At 44.1% G+C, this 20056-nt stretch overlaps 1 protein-coding gene across 1 annotated transcript in view; it reads left to right on the top strand.

Annotated features, from left to right (window-relative positions):
* Positions 1–20056, top strand: part of LOC119172983 (uncharacterized) — a 1299788-nt gene that overhangs the window by 673443 nt on the left and 606289 nt on the right. The window contains exon 30 of the mRNA XM_075893951.1: positions 2587–2748. Within this exon, the coding sequence (XP_075750066.1) occupies positions 2587–2748 (162 nt within the window). The remainder of the gene's footprint in view (positions 1–2586; positions 2749–20056) is intronic.

The following is a 20056-nucleotide window of genomic DNA, read 5'->3' as shown; positions in this document are numbered from 1 at the left end:
TTTCTTTGGGGTGTATCTGTGTTCTCGCTGTAAAAGTACCTCTATGGTCATGAAACAACTAGGCTCAAAAGTTGTTTTGCTGATGCAAAGAGGACACATGGCTGACGAAAACGAGCCACGCACCTGCTGATAATTATCAGATTTGTATGTTTCGAGTGTTCATCCGGAATCAAAAGAAAAGCGTGACGAACAAGTTCGAATGGCCGAGGCGTGCTAAAATTCAGTGTCTTTAGCCGAGGCTGTATCATATAATACAAAGTTTTGAGTCATGGTGATTCAGCAGCGAGCTGTGCCAGAGGTATTGCAAACAAGCGGACACTCTCTGGAAAACATTGCATTATGCTTTATGGGCGCCTGTCTGAATGTAAACTACAGAAATATTAAAAAAATTGCAGATCCGACGTACAGTGGGAATAGATACTATGCGAAGCACGAATGAGGAAGGTTAATAGGTCACTTCAAAATCGGCACAACGTTACGAGACGGAGGTAAATTATGCCGTACATGACTTCCATGTCATGGTTAGCATATTTGGACGTTTCTATCTTCGTTATCTATTAACTTCACCTGATACCAACTTTGGTATATATGAAGCTAGCGAAACGGCCGCGAGCGCACTATGATCATTGCATCTATTAATGTTTCACATGACATCCATTTCGTGCTTACCATGTTTGGACGTCTCATTTACATTCGTCGTCCATTCAGGTCACGTAATACCAAATTTGGTATATGTGGAACTAGTGAACGGCAGCAAGAAAGCTATGAGCGCAGCATGAAGTCATATCTTATATAAAACGCATATTATGATTGCCAGGTTCGGACGTGTCATTCACCTTCGTAGTCTATTCACTTCTCGTGATATCGAATTTGGTACATGTGGAGCTAGCGAAACAACGGCGAGCGCGTCGTGAACGGCCCAATATACGACGACGCAACGTAGAATCGCGCGCAGGCTGGGCGCAGCGACGCCACGCTAGCGAAACGCGACCGGCGCGAACAGCGTCCGTCGGCGCGGCTCGGCGGCAACCGGCGCGTTATGCGACATGCTGTATTTCGCACCAATGACGTTCCTTAGACGGCAACGTGTCTGCCACTCTACGTGACGGAGCGACGCCTTGTGCGCTCAAACGCACTTGCGTCAAAGCAACGCAGTGCTTGCTTTCTAGTATATGGCAGGCAAATGCACAATGGAGGTCAGTGGGCAGATCCACTCATCTTTACTAGAAGGATATCGAACCTGGCGTGGTATTGCTGGCGTGACGCAATGAAACAAACACCGGCGCGCACGCGCTCTGGTTCACGTGCATCACTGGTCCACGAATGCATCAGCAGTGTGGGACGTAGTCATGTTGTTACGTGACACGCATGTTTTGATCATTATGTTTGGACGTGTCATTTACCTATGTCGTCCATTCGCGTCACGTAATACTGAAGTTGGTACATGTGAAGCTAGCGAAACGGCCGCGAGCACAGCATGAGCGTACCATGTGGCCATGTTTTTACATGACACGCATCTCACAATTATCATGTTTGTACCAGTGACATACCTCCGTAATCCAACCACGTCACGTAATACAGAATTTGGTATATGTGAAGCTAGCGAAATGGCCGCGATTGCATCATGAGCACGGCATGTAGTCATGTTGTTACATGACACGCATCTCATGATTATCATGTTTGCACCAGTTTTATACCTTCGTCATCCATTCACGTCCCGTAATACCAAATTTGATATATGCAATGTTAGCGAAACGGCCGCGAGCACAGCATGACTGCGGCATGTAGTAATATCGTTACAAGACACGCATGCCATAAATTTTATGTTAGGGTCTGTCGCTTGTGTTCGCCATGCACACATGTCATACCATACCAGTTTTGCAACATGTCATGTGAATAAAACCTCCGAGATAGCAGCAAGACCATGATATGTATATCATGACATTTATGACATACATATCATGATTTTCATGTTGCGACTAGTCAGTTATGTTCGTCATGCAGTCATGCTATGTCACACCAAGTTTGGTATTGATGCCATAATTCAAATTGCCAGGACAGCTAAAAGTTGTGAGCAGCTACATAGATAAATAGATAGATAGATACGCTCAAAGTCAGCGAAGTTCGCCAAGAAATGCTTCGCATTTAAATATTACATTTCACACTTTTCACATAACACCCCCTGTGTCCAATGCAGTTTCATACTGCAGTGAGTATTCAGTACAGTGGCTTTCACTCTTGTGAACAATATTCTCGGGCCCCTTGAAATTAGGTCAAGTGAGAGTTCACCATATTATTTGTCTTAACACGATTTCTTCTGCAACAGGAGTCCTGGGTGGGTTCTGTTCGCAAAGCGCTTGAGAGCAGTGGCGTGGCTCTTTGGTAGCCCACTCGAATGCTACGCAGACTTCTTGAGTTCTAATCTCATTCTATCCTGGGTATTTTGTTTTAATATTTTGTGCTAAGCGGCTCTGAGAGATCAGCAGTGGCGGATAGCTGCGCCGCTAAAAATGGCTGCTGTGATGTCCCAATAGGTTTCGCTGGTGAAAGATTACTTTGTTCGTTGACGAATCAACACACATTCAGGGTCTACCTGGCCGTCGTGGTGACGTCGGCCAGCCAGGAGCCAAAGGATCTCATGGTGAGCAAGGCCCTCCTGGTCCTGAAGGTCCACCAGGTCGCACCGGAGACCAGGGTCTGCAGGGACCAGCAGGACCTCCTGGTCCTCACGGGGAGCCCGGGGAAAAGGTGTGTGTCAAATTATTTTTGCACACATTTGAAGAACACGCTGCCCGACACAAGACGGATGTTGCGAACCAAGTATCAAGGCCAGGCGTATGTTAGTCAAATCTAGAAATACTGGGTCGTGCTTTTGCGATGTTGTGATATACCTGATTATATTTCTACGCAAAGTATTGTTAGAAGTCGCAATAATTCACTTGATATTTTATAAACTTTCGTTCAGTACAATAAATTTATTTCTGTTTATGTCACGTGAAAAAAGATCCAGCACAATCCCAAAACTTTGAGAGCTCAAAGACAGGCATATTTTCTATTGGAGAAGTCCAAGATTATCGTACAAGAACTTCCTATATTTTCCGAACGTCAAAAAAATAGTAAAGCTTATTTCTACCTTCTCCTTGTGAAGCGCACACATGTGGAAGCAGAGATATTTGTTGGGAACCACTATTTGTTGTAAATGCTGCCATATAAGCGAAAGGTTTGACTCCTAGGCTAGCACGTGTTTTGAATAAACATGTGCCACGTAACTCGACCTGCTGTCTTCTTCGTTCATCCCTTATGACTTCTAGCATCCGAGACCACGGTGTCGTTCATGTTTCAACCGCCAGATGCCTTCAATGTTTTGTCGCCGAACGAGTGGCCGATATAGAAACAGTGCTTCGAGGAATTCGCTCTCTATATTTCCTCCCAAACGGTTGTGCCCCCGCGATCTCCGACGACAGTGCAGCTCTGGCCAGCTGGGCTCACCCTACGCGTCTCCTGACGCCGAAAGAGCTCTCGCCGAGTGGTGCCCCGTCCTCGGACTCCTGCGACCATGTTAATCTTTCCTATCTTTTCCTTACTTCCGTCGTTTTCTGTCGTTCGCTGTCCCTGCGCCTCGCTCTCTCCTTCCTCTTTATCTCTCTGCCTTTTAATCCTATCCTTTTGATCCCTCCTTTACCCCCACCCTTCGTGAGCTACTCTTGAGGTGTCCTCTTCCTGAGAGACAGTTACGGGGCTCACTTTTCTCTTCTTTGCTTTTAAAATCACTCACACACAACAGTGCTTCAAACGCTTCCCAAGTCATTCAGTTTTGTGCTAAAGCCTGAGAGCAACATCAAATAGACACACTACTTTACATCACGGGTGAGCGTAGCAACAAACTATATGGTACGTTCACTTTATCAGAGGAGAACTCCAAGAAATTCGTCGTAGTCTTGGAATACTTCGACGAGTTTTTTAAACAGTGACGCACCGTAATCATTCAGCTGGATTCAACACCAGAGTACAACGAGATGGTGAGTCGGCTGAAGATTTCCTTGCGCTTCAAACGTTTTTAAAAGATCCCGAGTACAGTGTGCTTCGATAAGAGTTTGTGTTTGAATGCCTCGTGATTGGGATAAAATACAAGCAACTATAAGCTTGACGCAGACCTCACGTTGCAGAAGGCTCTCAATTACGTCCACCAGATCGACAGTGTGCCTTAAAAACAAGCGCAGCTCCTACAAGAAGTGCCATCTCTGAACATAGTTGCATCCAATGCAATTACAAGTCAGCATGCCTCAAATCAAAGAAAAAGCGGAAGTTATACATGAGGGGGGGGGGGGGAAATAAGCCGCCTTCAGCCCCGGGTAAAACTGAGAGCCGAAACCGCACTGTTGATGTTTTCAAGAGTGTCACTCTAGTACAATCTGGCCAGCGCACTCGAAAATCTACCGGAAAAAAGGCCACTGTGTCTCCGCATGCATGTTGCGACGATTCGATTGTATCAAGCCCGAGAAGGCAATCATAGAGTCAGAATTCTTTAGAGCAATCAAGATGACGGATGCTGGAAATTAGGAAGCAACAGTTCAACGAAACCCAGGTCGACGAAAGGGTCTTCCCGGTTAAGGTATTCGTGATGCTACAGGACAGACCTCTTCTTTCAGCTCTTCCTCGTGAACCACATAGTCCAGATGCAAAGCTTTTTCCAGCTGCAGGAGTGACTGAACTCGGGCTCATCAACCGTACTCCCGCGACAACTCAAAATATAAGTGTCTTAGATCACATATGTACTGTGTTGCCAGGCAAGCCAGCCATCAAAAAGCTACAGATGCTGACATTTGTAAAGGTCGTTGTCCTTGAAGTGAAACCAAAATAACAATTTCCAGTGGTGTTACAAGGAGTCTGCAACCTGCTGAAACACATAGATTTGATCTTCAAGCAGGAGAAAAACAATTTGTACTCATCTCTCCGAGGTGCATCCAAATGCTCTGCACTAGAAGACAGAACATGAACTTCCAACAATACAGAAACTCAGAGTCATGTCACCCACGAAGGAGCCGAATGAGCGGTGTGTACTAATGGTAGTTATTCCAATGCACTTTAGAGACGTGAAAATCTGCATCGACTTCAAAAAATCCACTGCATTGTTCTCACTTAATGGCATTCTATTTCTTACACACAGTACGCTCTTGGAAGGTTTTATGAAGCTAAGGCTTCCTACAAACTCGGGGCTAACTCCGGGTTTTGAGAAATTCCACTTTCTGAAGAATCGAAGGAACTTACCACGCTCACTTCACCTTTTGGACCCTGCTAATTGAAGCGACTACCTTTTGGCATTGCATCAGCTTTTGAACACTTTCGGACCCACGTGACGTAATTTTACTGGGCATCAGCCAAGTTGTCTGTCACATGGACGACATCCTCATCTAGGCTCGCAACAGCCATGAGAATAACACTTCGAAATGTGTTGCAGCTGCTCACAAAAATGGCATGACACTGTATGAAGGCAAGTGCACGTTGGTAGCGTAATGGCTGGCATTTTGTGGACATTGTTACGATGAATCAGGTACCCAATTGGATTAAAACAAAGACAGAAGCCATAGATAAAATGAAGAGTCTCCAAAACAGGACAAAACTGAACAGAGTTTTTAGAATGAAATGGCAACATACCTCGTCATCTTCGTTTCCAATCTTCCTGACATATGTTACACCCATTCACACTCCTGTTGTCTAAGAAGCAAGATTATGCTTGGAGTTCTCCGGAAAAACAGACATTCAACAAGCTCCAATCAATGCTTTTATTTCGCCCTGTTCTTGCAGTTAATAAACCGTCAAAAAACATACGTTAACACCGATGCTTCACGCACCTTTCCTCTCCCCAGGAAGAATATTTCGCAAGTGTGAGAGTACGTGCGCAAACGCATGTATGTAAGCGTTGGATGTACCTCACCGAAAATATTTCTCGCCATACCCCTTTCACTGACCTACGTTTCTTCCGCGTGAGCTGTAGTAGGGAAACCTCAATTATAATCATTATGAACAAACTTCCAGTGTTTATGCCTGCTTTTTCTCTGCGTTTCCTCTGCGTTGTCTACAAGCCATCTTATTAAGCGTGCTGCGCCCACAGTATAGGTTCGTCGGCTCACAAGTGATTTGAGAGGAATTGCAAAAAGCGATTGTTCTAGCTTTTGGGGCGTTAAACTCGCGGATGCATCACTTAGTTTCTTTCCGACACAGTTCATTGATTAATGCGGGAGTTAGGCATTTGACAACCCAAAACGACCACATAATTATGAAAGACGCCGTAGTGAAAGGCTCCGGAAATTTTGGCCTCCGGAGCTTCATTACCGGCACACAAATTTCAGCACGCGGGCCTACAGTATTTTCGCCTCCATCGAAAATGCAGCTGCCACAGCCGGTATTCGATTGCACGACCTCCTTGCTAGCAACCGAGTACCTTAGCCACTAGACCACCGCGATGGGGCTCTCCGACACAAAGCTTCCAAGGAATGCATTAGTCAACATGCCACTAAATAACCTATTGCTGATTTTCAGAACCTACCAAGGCTAATTGAATAATAATGATTTGATGATTTATGAGTTTCTTATATAAGATGCAAACACTTCCTTGATGGGCCCAATGTTTCATGGTGGCGGCTTCGGTTTCCACAATAAAAATATGCATGCACAACTTTTTTTCTCCTTTTTTCCTCTCTCTTTAAGCCTCGCAACATGGACGGGAGGAGCGTCTGCTAACGTGCACTTGCTCTCCCCTCATCCAAACATTTTACCACGTAGCAGATACACCGCCATTGCACATGCGCTTACTGTCTCCCTCTTTCTCCTCTCTTACCCTCCCCCTATCTTGCCTCGGCAGACAGACGTACGCAGCGTATTCTAGCGAGTTTCTTGATGAAAAATCACAGCATAATCACGGGGGTATGATGAAGAATGGTGCGTAGGGTCCGTCAATTTGCCTGCGCTTCCGTCCTTCCGTTTATCACTAGCAGATGTATCAATGTATCAGATGTATAGCTCTACAAGCAGACGTATCAAATTATGTGCAGTGGCAAACGCAACAAATTCTGTGGCTGAACATAGCCGTCATTTGAAACGCGAACCGAACAGGACCAATTCGCGGAGGAGTACAGGAGCAGTAGCTCAATCCCTGTAGCTTTCCCTTCATTGCCATAGAAAGGTGTCCCCGTGCATAGTAGCTAGCGTGCACGGTTAAAAAAAAGGCAGATCTCACGTACAGTGGCGATCGGTGATATGCGAAGCATGAATAATAAATGTTCACATGTCACCTTAAAATGTGCACGACGTTACGAGGTGGAGGTAACTGATGCCGTACATGACTTCCGTGTCAAGATTATCATGTTTGGATGTGTCGTTTACCATCGTCATCTATTCACGAGCTAGCGAAACGGCCGCGAGCACGCTATAAGCGTGGTATGTTTTCATATACTTAGATAACACACGTGTCACGATTATCATGTTTGCACCAGTCGTATCTTTCGTCATCCATTGACGTCTTGTAACACCAAAGTTGTTATATGTGTAGCTTGCGAAAGGGCGGCGAGCACATCATGAAGGGCCCAATATACTCCAACGTAGTGTTGACTCACGCGCACGCTGGGCACAGTGACGCTACGTTAGGAAAGCATGACCCCTATATAGTCTGACGCCAGACGCCATCAACGTCCGTCGGCACGGCCCGACCGCAAGAGGCGCGAATTGCAACATGCTGCATTACGCACCACTGAGTTATCCAGACGACACTGCGTCTCCCTGTTTTCGTAACAGAGAGCCGGTGGACGAGCTAAAACGCACATGCGTCAAGGCAACGCAGCACAGCGCGCGCATGCGAGTATAAGCAGGACCGGCGCCTTTCGTGGCAACGCCGGCGGTACGCGAAGTAATGAACGCTGGCGAGCACGCGCACCGCATCACGTCGAAATGTATTGGCGCCTTGACTGTGCCTAGTAGTTATGTTCTCACGTGACATGCATTTCATAATAATCATGTTTGCACCAGTCACATACCTTCGTAATCCATTGAAGTCACGCAATACCAAATTTGGCATATTTGAAGCTAGCGAAATGGCCACGAGCGAATCATCAGTGTGTCATGTAGTCATGTTGTTACACGACACACATGTCGTGATTATTATGTTTGGATGTGTCATTTGCCTAGGTCGTCCGTTCGCGCTGTGTAATATCGAGTAGGGTACATGTGAAGCTAGCGAAACGGCTACGAGCGCAGCATGAGTGTATCATGTAGTCACGTTGTTACTTGACACGCATCTCATGTTCATCATGTTTTCACCAATAACATACCTTCGTAATTCATTCACCTCCGGTAATACCAAATTTGGTATAACTTACGCTAACGAAACGGCCGCGAGCGCATCATGAGCGTGTCTTGTAGTTATGTTGTTACATGACACGCATGCCGTGATCATTATGTTAGGGTCTGTCGCTTGTATTTGCTCTGAAATCATTCCTTACCTTATAAGTTTTGCAACATGCCATGTGAACGAAACCACCGCAAGAGCTGCAGGACCATGAAATGTAAATAATCACACTCATGACATATATGTCATGATTTTCATGTGACGACGAGTCAATATGTTCTTCACACTGTCTTGTTATGCCATACCAAGTTTGGTATCGATACCAAAATCGAAACGGCCAGGAGAGCTAAATGTTGCAGGCGGCTAAGTAGATAGATAGATAGATAGATAGATAGATAGATAGATAGATAGATAGATAGATAGATAGATAGATAGATAGATAGATAGATAGATAGATAGATAGATAGATAGATACGCTAAATGTCGCCGAAGTTCACTAAAAAATGCTTCGCATTTATAATTATGAAAAAAAACACCGTTCGCGGCTCGGCGTTGGCGTTTTACAGCGGCGTCTCGAGCACACATTTCCCGATGTTATTTAGGGGTGCCCAGCCAGCAAACGGTTGAGAGTGAGGCGCGAGCGGAACGGGACAGCAAGCTGCAAGGAGGAGAGAGAGCAAATAACGAGAGAAAGAGTGCTGAAGCGATGCACCTACTCTCGTCTACATTCTCTCTGACATCATGCTCTGGTCGCTAGGGGCGAGGATAAGCGCGCGTGCGCCCGTAGCAGTTGCTATGGAAAAGGGAGTGAGAGGCATTCGGCGCATGGACAACACCGAATGCGAGACATAGCTCGGGGGGATTCACTCGGAGGATTTCAAGCTGGACGGTTGCGCCCTCGCGGTCTCCTGCGGCAGCGTAGCTCCCACTGACTGGTTCGCCCTACGCGGTCTCCTGACACCGTGAAGCTCTCGCATTGTGGTGCCCCGTACTTTCACTGCTTCGACCGGATCCCCACTTTCCTATCTCTTTCTTTTAAATTCGAAGCATTTCTTAGCGAACTTCGGTGACTTTGAACTTCGGCGACTTTCAACCCCCTAACAATGCGGACTACGCGTGGAAACATTGTAATAGAACAGAAGGCAGCAGAAAGGGGGGTGGTATTGGGGCGTTCATTCATAAAAGTACAGACTGGCAAGGGGTCAAGCAGCAGTGCAAGGAACATTTATGGCTAAAAGGGAAAGTGGCAGGGCAAATGACACTCCTTGGTTACGTGTATTTGTGGACGGGAGCAAATGCCAGAGAGGAAAACCAGGCAATGGTAGAGTGTATATCAAAGAATATTCAGGAGTTAGGAGGAGAGTGCGTGATAATTATACTAGAAGATATGAATGCACACACAGGAGATATAGAAGGGTGTATCGACAGGCAAAATGGTCATGGTTATGTGTGAAAGGCTGGATTTGATCATTTGCAACAGTACAGAGAAGTGTGGGGGGCAAATAACATGGGAGGTAGGAAGGCTGCAGTCGACTATAGATTACATACTGATGTCACATAGGATGCATGATAAGCTCAGAGGAATGCACATAGATGAAGGTTGCTCCAGAAGTCTGGGTAGTGATCACAAACGTATCAAGCTAAGTTTTAGAAGAGCTGGGAAAGTGGGAAGGAGACAAAATGAGCAACTACAGGAAAATTTTTATTCAGAAAAGCAAATAGAAATGGCCACTAAAGAAATTGAGAATGTTACCACTGAGGATAATAAAACTGTGGACATACACGAATCTAGTTAGACTGTTTGAGTTAGAGCTTGCTAAGGCACGTGACATATCACCCCGGAAAAGAAGACAAAGACCCAAAAGTTGGTGGGATGAGGAAGTAAAGAGAGCCAAAGCAAAACGTCAGGAAGCCTCTAGGGAACACAGACATTCTAAGCAGTGGGGTGAACCGACAGATGACGTTGAAAGAACATGAGAAATCTTTCTAAGCTGTAGAAGGGATGTATTCCTTCTGATCAATGAAAAGATTAGAAGAAAGGGAGCCCAGTGGCTGGCAGAAGTACATAAAAAAGATAGAAAGGCAGCTGCGAAATTTTGGAACCATCTAAACTCCCTTAGAATTGAGACGAGCGTAGAGCAGAGGTTTATAGCTACAGCTCAAGGTGCTAGGCTAGAAGGGGACGAAGCTATTGAATAAATAAGAACAAGGGTGACAGAAAACTTTCAACACAGAAGTGCTTTATGCACCACAATAGACAAGGATGAATCAAGTGGCGCAATGGCTCCATTTTCACAACAAGAGTCGGAAAGGGCTGAAAAAGGGTTTCTAGTAGTACATCAACAGGCCCAGATGGCATTCCAATTATGCTGATTAAGACATTGGGTTCGAAGTCTAAGCAGGCTTTGAGAGAGGCAGTGAACAAAATAATAATCGATGGAGAAGTTCCCGATGGATGGAAACTTAGCAGGATGAGCATGATCTATAAAAGAAAGGGGGACAAAGCTGACATAAACAACTACCGTCCTATAACAGTAAGACATCAGTGGTCTACAGACTAGCGATACAGATTATAAAGGAAAGACTGCAGGCATGACTAGAGGATGAGGGGGTGCTGGGGGAACTGCAGAATGGGTTTTGCAAACACAGGAGGTTGGAAGACAATCTGTTCTCACTGGCGCAGTGCATCGAAATAGCAGAAAAGGAACACAGGCCCCTGTGGCTAGCATTTTTGGATATCAAGGAAGCGTACGATAGCGTGGTTCAAGAGGAACTGTGGGGAATACTGGACACACTAGGCGTGGAACATGTAGTCACTAATGTTTTAACGGAGATCTATAAAAGTAACAAGGTAGTTTTAAAGTGGGAAAAACAGGTATCTAAGCCCATAGAGGTAAAATGGGGGCTTAGGCAGGGGTGTCCTCTGTCACCCTTGTTATTCATGATGTACCTACAAGCAATAGAGGCCAAATTAAAGGGAAGTGGACTGGGTTTCAACCTCTCTTTCATCCAACAAGGAAACCTCATTGAACAGGCACTACCAGCATTGATGTACGCAGATGATATAGTGCTATTGGCCGACAACAAGGAAGATTTGCAGAGATTGGTGGACATCTGCGGTAATGAGGGAGATAGGTTAGATTTCAGATTCAGTAAGAAAAAATCAGCAGTCATGTTTTTAAATGTCAATGAAGGTAGTGAGCATAGAATACAGGAGGTCGCGCTAGAGATAACAGATAAGTACAAATATCTGGACGTATGAATAAGCAATGGGGCCGAGTGCCTAAGGGAACACGAAATATACGTGTCGACTAAAGGTAACAGGAATGCAGCAGTAATAAAAAACAGGGCACTGTGGAATTACAATAGGTATGATGTTGTGAGGGGAATATGGAAAGGGGTCATGGTTCCTGGTCTGACGTTCGGCAATGCAGTCTTCTGCATGAGATAAGAAGTTCAAGCAAGATTAGAAATTAAGCAACATGGAATAGGTAGGCTTGCCTTAGGAGCTCACAGGAGTACATCAAATAAGGGCGTACAAGCTGTTATGGGATGGGCACCATTTGAAGGCAGGGAAGCTAGCAGCAAGATAAAATTTCAGAAGCGATTGAGGGAAATGGGGGAGGAGCGTTGGGCTAGGAAGGTATTCAACTACTTGTACATGAAGAATGTCGATACAAAATGGTGGAAGCGAACCAGAAAATTGACTGGTAAATACTTCGAAAACAGCAGGGGACCAAACCAAAAAGAATTATCGGTTAAGAAGAAGGTGAAGGAAGCTGAAACCGATATGTGGAGGATTGGCATGATTAAGAAGTCCGCACTAGAGATCTATCGAACTTTTATGCAGGAAATAGCCAAGAAAAGTATCTATGATGATACTCGGGGTAGTTCTCTACAATTTGAGTCCAGGATGAGAGTATTGCGAACAAAGACATATCGGGCCAAATACGAAGGGGTAGACACGGTATGCAGTGCGTGTAGAGAGGAAGAAGAAACTGCCGAACACTTGATAATGTTCTGTAAAGGGCTTCACCCTGTCTTTCAGGTTGATGGCGCAGAGTTTTTCAAAGCACTGGCGTTTAGGGACAGTGAGGGCAAAATAGACTTGAAGCGGGTAGAATTAACTAGAAGGAGGTTATCTGATTGGTGGCTACAGTCAAGGCACGAGTGAAAATTGAACCCTTCGGTGCAAAGTATGAATCCTCTATTTCACTATTTAAAAAAAATCTAATTTTTGGTTCATTAAGTATAGCGGCCTGGTGGCTCTAGTCACCGTCCGATCTAAAGGGTACAGCAATATCCATCCATCTATCCACCCTGATCACTACATGGCTCAGAAGAGCACGCTGCGTTTGAGATGTTTCGATGAACAGCCGGACGGACAGACAGATGGTGCAAGCGCATTTATCCTAATTCACTTCGTGCATATTCTGTGATATGAGGGGTGAAGCTCCTCTTAGTCCAACTTTGTCCTGCGTGTGGCGAAACAGCGAGAAGCACAGAGGAGCAAAAAAAAGGCAGTATCTCTCAAAGAATATAATACACGGTGCTGTGTCATAAAAGTGCAGTACCAAAATTGGCGAAGGGGCGATAACGTTCATGATGGGAAGGCTGCAGTCGACGATAGATTACGCAACGATGTCTATGTATGATCTGCTAAGTGTGATTAACATAGAGGCATAAAAGTCCAGAAGCTTAGATAATGATCACAGACGGATGAAGGTGAGTTTCGGAAAAACAATAAAATTGGAAGGAGCCATTATGAGGAGCCACAGGACAATATATATTCAGAAAGGCAAAAAATTTAAATAGCAGCTGAAGAGATTGAGAAAATAATCACGGAGGATAAAAGAAACAGAGTTAACATACGCAATATAACTCGATTGTTTGAGTTGGAGCTTGCTATAGTACGCGTCAAATCAACCGGAAAAAGAAACGCAAACCCAAGAACTGGTGGATTAAGGAAGTTAAGAGAGACATAGTAACACCCCAACAAGCCTCCAGGGAAAACAGGTATGGTAATTAGAGCAGTGAACCAGAAGATGATATCACTGCGTTCTACCGCTATGCTAAAAATTGTTGTATTTTTGTGCAATAATTTATCCAGAGATTCTTATACCGTTGTCACACAGGCACTTTTAATCAATATCAGGTAGAATCGAATCGGTTTGCATGATCGCGATCAGCTTTATGGCCGCTGCTACGCGGCCAAAGCTAATGTAGTTTTGAGATTGAATTGGGTCAGATCGAATTCACCAGGTGGCCCCTGCGTGCCATGTAACATGTCATCGACAAAACTCAGCGTACACTATTTCAATACAACCATTTATCAGCAATATGTTAATCGTGAAAGAACCACTCGAACGTCAAAGACTTTACGCGCCACTAGAAAAATAATTTTATACACCCATCATTGGCCAGTCTTGTTTGCACTTACCTGTATTGCTGCGTGAGGATATTACTCGTCATTTTATTTCTGATAGCACTTCCTCGCAGACTTCTAGTCCCTGCGAAACGGCAACCTCGTTGTACACACCAGAGTTTCGCTTCTGGCACCTCACGTCAAACAGTTGCTCGTGCCAGTGATTAATTTCTGTAAAGGTCTCCTAATTCGACCATGATGTGCGTGCACGGTGCAATGCAGTCGAAAAGCTGCGACATTCATGATAAGTTTGCTTCGAGGTGCTCTAATTGCGGTGATGGTACAAGTGTTGAACTTGTCATATGCTCCTTCCATACCTACATGCCGTCAATACGAATCCTAAAATATGGATTGTTATAAATAATTCTCCAATGGAAACACAACAAAATTTCTTTTATAAATGAATATCTAGCTTTTTAATTTTTTTTACAGAGGTATGCTTGATTACCTTGTTGATTTTGCTTTCAACAAGCTCAGCCAGAGCGTGCAGACGGCACAAAAACGTGGTCTCTCAGCTAAATCCTGAAGCGCGGACCGCGATAACCTTCATCCCAATCAGACCTGATTGCGATTAAACATTACCGTGCAGCAGCATCTAATCCGGATCATGGTTGATCTGAATCACCACTGATCGCAAATAAAAATGTCCGTGTGACACCAGTAGTAGGTATGACGATGCTCAGTGGGCAGCGTGCCAAACTTTATTTAGGAGCAGGGGCCCTTTGTCAGGCTGTATAGCCTTTAGCGTCTGCTCCGGCTGATGTGTTTTTTCAGGACAAATAAACTTCAACTCAATTCAATTCGAAAGAAAGTGGGAAAGCTTTTTGAGCTGCAGAACGGAAGCGCCTAATATGATCACTGAAATGATCACAACAGTAGGGACTCAATGAATGTCGGGGGTAAACAAAAAGTTGGGCAGCCACTAAGGTTTGAAACTGTCTAAATTTTCTGAGTAATGAGACAAGCATTCAACAGAGATTAGTACCTACAGTTTAAAAGAATAGTCTAGAAGTAAATGATGCAATAGAATATATAAGATTAATGATGGCAGAAAAACTTCAGCACCAAGGGCGCGCTTCACGCACCATACCGGTTGATGATGGACCGATGAGTGCAGTGGCTCCACCGGGACAAGGAGAGTGGGAAGGGGTTTCTAATAGCATATCAACAGTCGCTGATAGCATCCCCATTATGCTAATAAAAAAACTAGGATTAAACTCTTAGGAAGCATTGGGAGAGGCAGTGAGCAAGTCAATAATGAATGGTGAAGCCCCGTGTAGGTAGAAACTAAGCAGGATGAGCATGATGTATAAAGGAAAAGAGGACAAAGCTGATATAGACAACTACCATCCTATAAAAAAGACATCAGTAGTTCACAGGCTGGTGATGCAGATACTAAAGACTCCAGACATAGGTGGTAGATGAGGGGGTGCTGGGAGAACTACGAAATGGGTTCCGTAAACAAAGAGGGTTGAAGGACAATTCGTTTTCGTTAACGCAGTGTGTTGAAATAGCGGAAAAAGAACATAGACCTCTGTCGCTGGAATTTCCCAACATCAAGAGAGCTTACGATGGTGTGATTCAAGAAGACTTTTGGGAAATACGAGACACACTAGATGTGGAAGACGGAATAAATGATCTTCTAAAGATATCTGTAAAAGTACCGAGGTATATATAAAACTGGGACAGTAGGTATCGGAACCTATAAAGATACAACGCGGGCTTCAACATGGATGTCCCTTATCACCTTTGTGATTTATGTTGTGCCTACAGGGACTAGAAGGCAAAATAGATAAGATTCTACTAGGCTTCAGCCTCTGTTGTGGCAAGCAAGAAAAACACGTTTAACATTCATTACCGGATTGATGTATGCAGATGATATAGTATGAGCAGCTGACAGCAGGGAAGATATGCAGGAATATTAGCCATCAGCGGTAATGAGTGAGGTAGGTTACATTTGAAGTTCAGTAGGGAAAGATAAGCAATCATGATTTAAATGATATCAAAGGCAGTGAGCATGAGATACAGGAAGTCACGCTAGAAATCATTGATAAATAAAAATATTTTGGCAAATAGATAAAAAATGGGGCGAAGTACCTCAGGTAGCACGAAAGATACGTAATGAAAAGGGGTAACAGTAAGGCATCTGTAATAAAAAAATACGGCACTGTTGAACTACAATAGGTATGACGTTGCGAGAGGGATTCGGAGACGTGTCTTGGTCCCGGGTTTAACATTTGACAATGTGATCTTGTGTTTGATAGCAGAGGTTCAAGCAAGATTGAAAATTCAACAATTCATTATGGGTAGACTTGCTATTGGAGCACACGAGAATACCCCAAATCAGGGGGTACAGGGTGACATGAGATCGACCTAGATCGAGTTCAGTGAAGCTAGCAGCAAGGTAAAATTTGAAAAGTGATTCAGAAAAATGGGAGAAGAGCGTTCGTCCAAGTATGTTTCCAGCTACTTGTATATGCAGACTGTTAATTCTCAGGGTGCCAGCGAACTTGCAAATACTTGCAGGAAATGTCGGTTAAGAAGAACGTAAAGGAAACAGAGAGGGCATGTGGAATACTGGAATCCTATGAAATCATCACCGAAGACCTACTAAACTTTCAAGAAGGAAATTGTAAGAACTCTACCATTATTCTCGGGCTAGTTCTGCGCTGTTAGAAGCCAGAACGGGGGTACTGCGAAACAAAATGTACCGGGCCAAATGCGTAGGCAAGAACAGCTTATGTAGTGCGTGTGGAGAGGACAAAACCGCTGAACACTTGATAATAGTCGGTAAGGGCTCCACCCTAGAGTCCAACATAATGGCCCAGAATTTTTCAAAGCATTGGGGTTCAGGGACAGTGGAGACAAAATAGACTCTTAACGGCTAGAAATAAGGAAGAGGAGGCTAACTGAATGGTGGCTACAACCAAGACGCGAGTGAAATTCAATCATTCAACACATAGTTATAGTACTGTATTTCTAGGTGGCGTGAGCCACTGCCCGATCTAAAGAGCACAGCCGGATGCATCTATCCTTCCATCCATCCACTCATCGATACAAATTGCATTTGAGTGAGGATATTTTAGACGGCGCTGTACCGGTACTCTGATTTGGCTGCTGCGCGATTTGTGCCTGGGTGCGCGAGGAAGCAGTGCCTCCCTCAGTGTCCTGGATAGTCACCGTAGGAAGCTGATCGTTGGTGGGGCTCGGACGAAGCAGAGTGGCGGCCGCGTTCAACACGTTCGCGCTTGGTTTCATTGGCTCGTCGGTGTTACCCGCACGCCATCTGCATTCTCGAACGCGATCGTACGCATGCACGGACGGGCGGACACACAGGCGGAAGGATGGACGGTCGGACGCAGGAATCGACGGACAGACACACAAACGAACAGCAAACGGGCGGAATGATGGACAGACATATAAATGGACGAATGGACAGATGACCATACAGACAGACAGACAGACAGACAGACAGACAGACAGACAGACAGACAGACAGACGCATGCAAGGACGGACTCCTGGTTGGATACGTGGGCGGACGCATGGATCAATACATGGACGGACGCACGGATGGACAGAAGCACGGACGGATGGACATGTGAACACTTCACCCTTTTATCGTCACTCATTCCATGGATATGCTGTCATTTTTTTTCGATGAACCAATCGGTAGCACAAGCTGCGTGCGTTGGCGTTGCGATCGAGACAAGAGAAGGGGCGTGCGAGAAAAAAAGAGAGGAAGGGACCGCACATGCGCAAGGGAAGGGGGTGTGTAAACACAGTTGAGAGGAATGCCTAGAATAGAGAGAAATGGAAGTGAGCGTAGGTTAGCAGACGCTCCCTACGTCGGCGTTGCCTGGTTAGAAAGAGATGAGCGTTGGTGAGGAGAAAAAGGAGGGAGCAAACGCGCAGGTGCAATAAGGGTGGTGACGCTGCCCACCGCATTGATCTCGACTTTAAGCTGCTTTGCATCTAAAAATTTGCTGCGTGTGGGTTAGCTAAAGGTAGGCTGCGAGTGCCTTTGACCAATCGGAGCCTTCTGTCACTCACTTCCCGTTAGCAGCGATTGGTATATTCCAGTAGGTAAACGCCGATTCATCCATGCGTGCTCCGCGCCTCCTCAGGTTTCACTCCTGCGCAACACCATGATGAGTGCCAGCAGTGTAAGCGTTAGCGCTCACTGTTTCGCATTATACCATTTAGCGGGAGAAGTCGTAACTTGTTTTTCTGCGCTTGTGCCTACATTCCGCGAACGTTAGCGTCTATATATATTGCAGCCCAAAGTAAATTATAGAAAAAATATATAATTATTGTGGTCAAAATTGTTATTCAAAGCTATTCTATGCGTCAATAAAGGTAATAAAAATCATTATATTATTAATATTATTATTAGTAGTAGTAGTAGTAGTAGTAGTAGTAGTTGTAGTAGTAGTAGTAGTAGTAGTAGTAGTAGTAGTAGTAGTAGTAGTAGTAGTAGTAAATACTCACAGTGCTCACCACTGATCACAGGAATCGTTCAGACGGTCTAATATTCGGTGCTCGTAACCTTGGGCGGATTATTCAGAGTGAAAAAGGGTTCAAATGAACCGGGCCCTTCATATTGAGGTCCCCCGCAGGCGAGAAAATATGGCGAATTTTACTGTTTTGTTCGAAAAAGATTAAACCTTCTGCTGGCTTTTCCTGATAAAAAGAGATGATGTATTTCAATAATCAATATACACTGTAAAAATTTTTGTCAAAATAACGGTGAATATACTGACAGCTCTATTTCCAAGCTTATGGCCATGAAAATGACGACAGCCGTCATTTTCAAATGACAGCACAACTTTATCATTTTGGTGTGTTTACCGTCATTTCAATTTTCAAGCAAACCCTCAAATTGACATTTACATCAATATAACGACAGGCCGTTGTTTTCAAATGATGGCGCTATTTTGTCATTTTAATGTGTTTCCCGTCAATTTAGAATACAAGCAAACCGTCAAGTTCAGCACATTTACGTCAAAATAACTAAACGTCGTTATTTGCAAATGATGGTATTCTTTCATCATAGTGACGTTTTTAGTGAACTTCATACACAACTGAACTGTCTGATTGCCAACTTCTGACCGTCAAAAGTTGTCAGTTTTATATGAAAGTAACTACTAGTTATTGTCATATAACGTCTCCTTGTCAATTAAAACTATTATTAGATTATCAATGTAGCATTTTCTCTGTATGGTGACAGCCGGCTCTCAATGCATTGTCGATAATGGCTCATGAGAAACAGTGTATTCTGTGTCGTTATGAATTGTAGTGTAGTCTACGTCGCCATGCCACTCTCATTCGACATGGGTAGCACTGCATAAAATATGCAACGAAAGCTTTTGTGAATACTTGCACATTTATTCCTCAAAGTATTTTGAGAAGACTGAGCACCCTTCGAGCTACTCCGCTGACTCTGCCTTTCCCACAGCGTTTAGTCGGGATGATCTGCCCCTTGTACCTGGCAACGAAAGCAGAATGACAAAATAAATCCATGCTTCATAAACTGTGCCAATCATTTACTTGGGCTTCAGAAGTGAAACGCCAGAAATATGTCAACTGCACTTACTTGTTTGATACAGACACTGCATAATGAAATTAAAGAACACCAGCTGGAAATTTTGTGCAGAAAATGTAATCGTTTTTGTCATATGCTGAAAATAGGGGAACATATAAAACAGAAAACATTTTTAAATTACAGCATTGAGAAAAAGTAGTGGTTTTTATAAAAAACGCTAAACATGCAGCATATTACAACTTTTTGCCAAGGCAAAATATAAAGATAAAATGAGTAACCCATCAGAGTATCGGAAGAAAAGCACCTTGACATTAACGAAAACTTTGCATTATTATAAGTGATCGAACCGGCAATATTATGTAAATTATTTAGTGAGACACAGTTTTACTAGGGTGCCTAAAGTTTGAAGCACCGTATACTGGGCTACGCAAAATTTTTTTGCAAAATATAATGGCTCAATAACTACTACTCACATTCACATATACCTGCTCAATTCTTTTTCTTTGCAAGATCAGAGATAGTCGAAAATTGACCGGCTATGCTTGATATGAAATGACCCAATACATTTGACATGACCACGGAAATGGTTGGGACACTTGGCTTAGAATGACTCAGGTGTTACCCTTAGATAAACACTTACACCTGTCAGTAATAGCTTCACAAACAGGTATTGCACGAGAAATAAAAATAAAACAATGTTGAGCAGCAACAAACTATCATATGCTTCTTCAAAAAGACATCCTTGTT

The sequence above is a fragment of the Rhipicephalus microplus genome, chromosome 4, assembly GCF_043290135.1.
Source record: "Rhipicephalus microplus isolate Deutch F79 chromosome 4, USDA_Rmic, whole genome shotgun sequence".
NCBI classification, from domain to species: Eukaryota; Metazoa; Arthropoda; class Arachnida; order Ixodida; family Ixodidae; genus Rhipicephalus; species Rhipicephalus microplus.
Note: the sequence above shows the minus strand (reverse complement) of the source record. Positions and strands in the feature narration are given on the sequence as shown.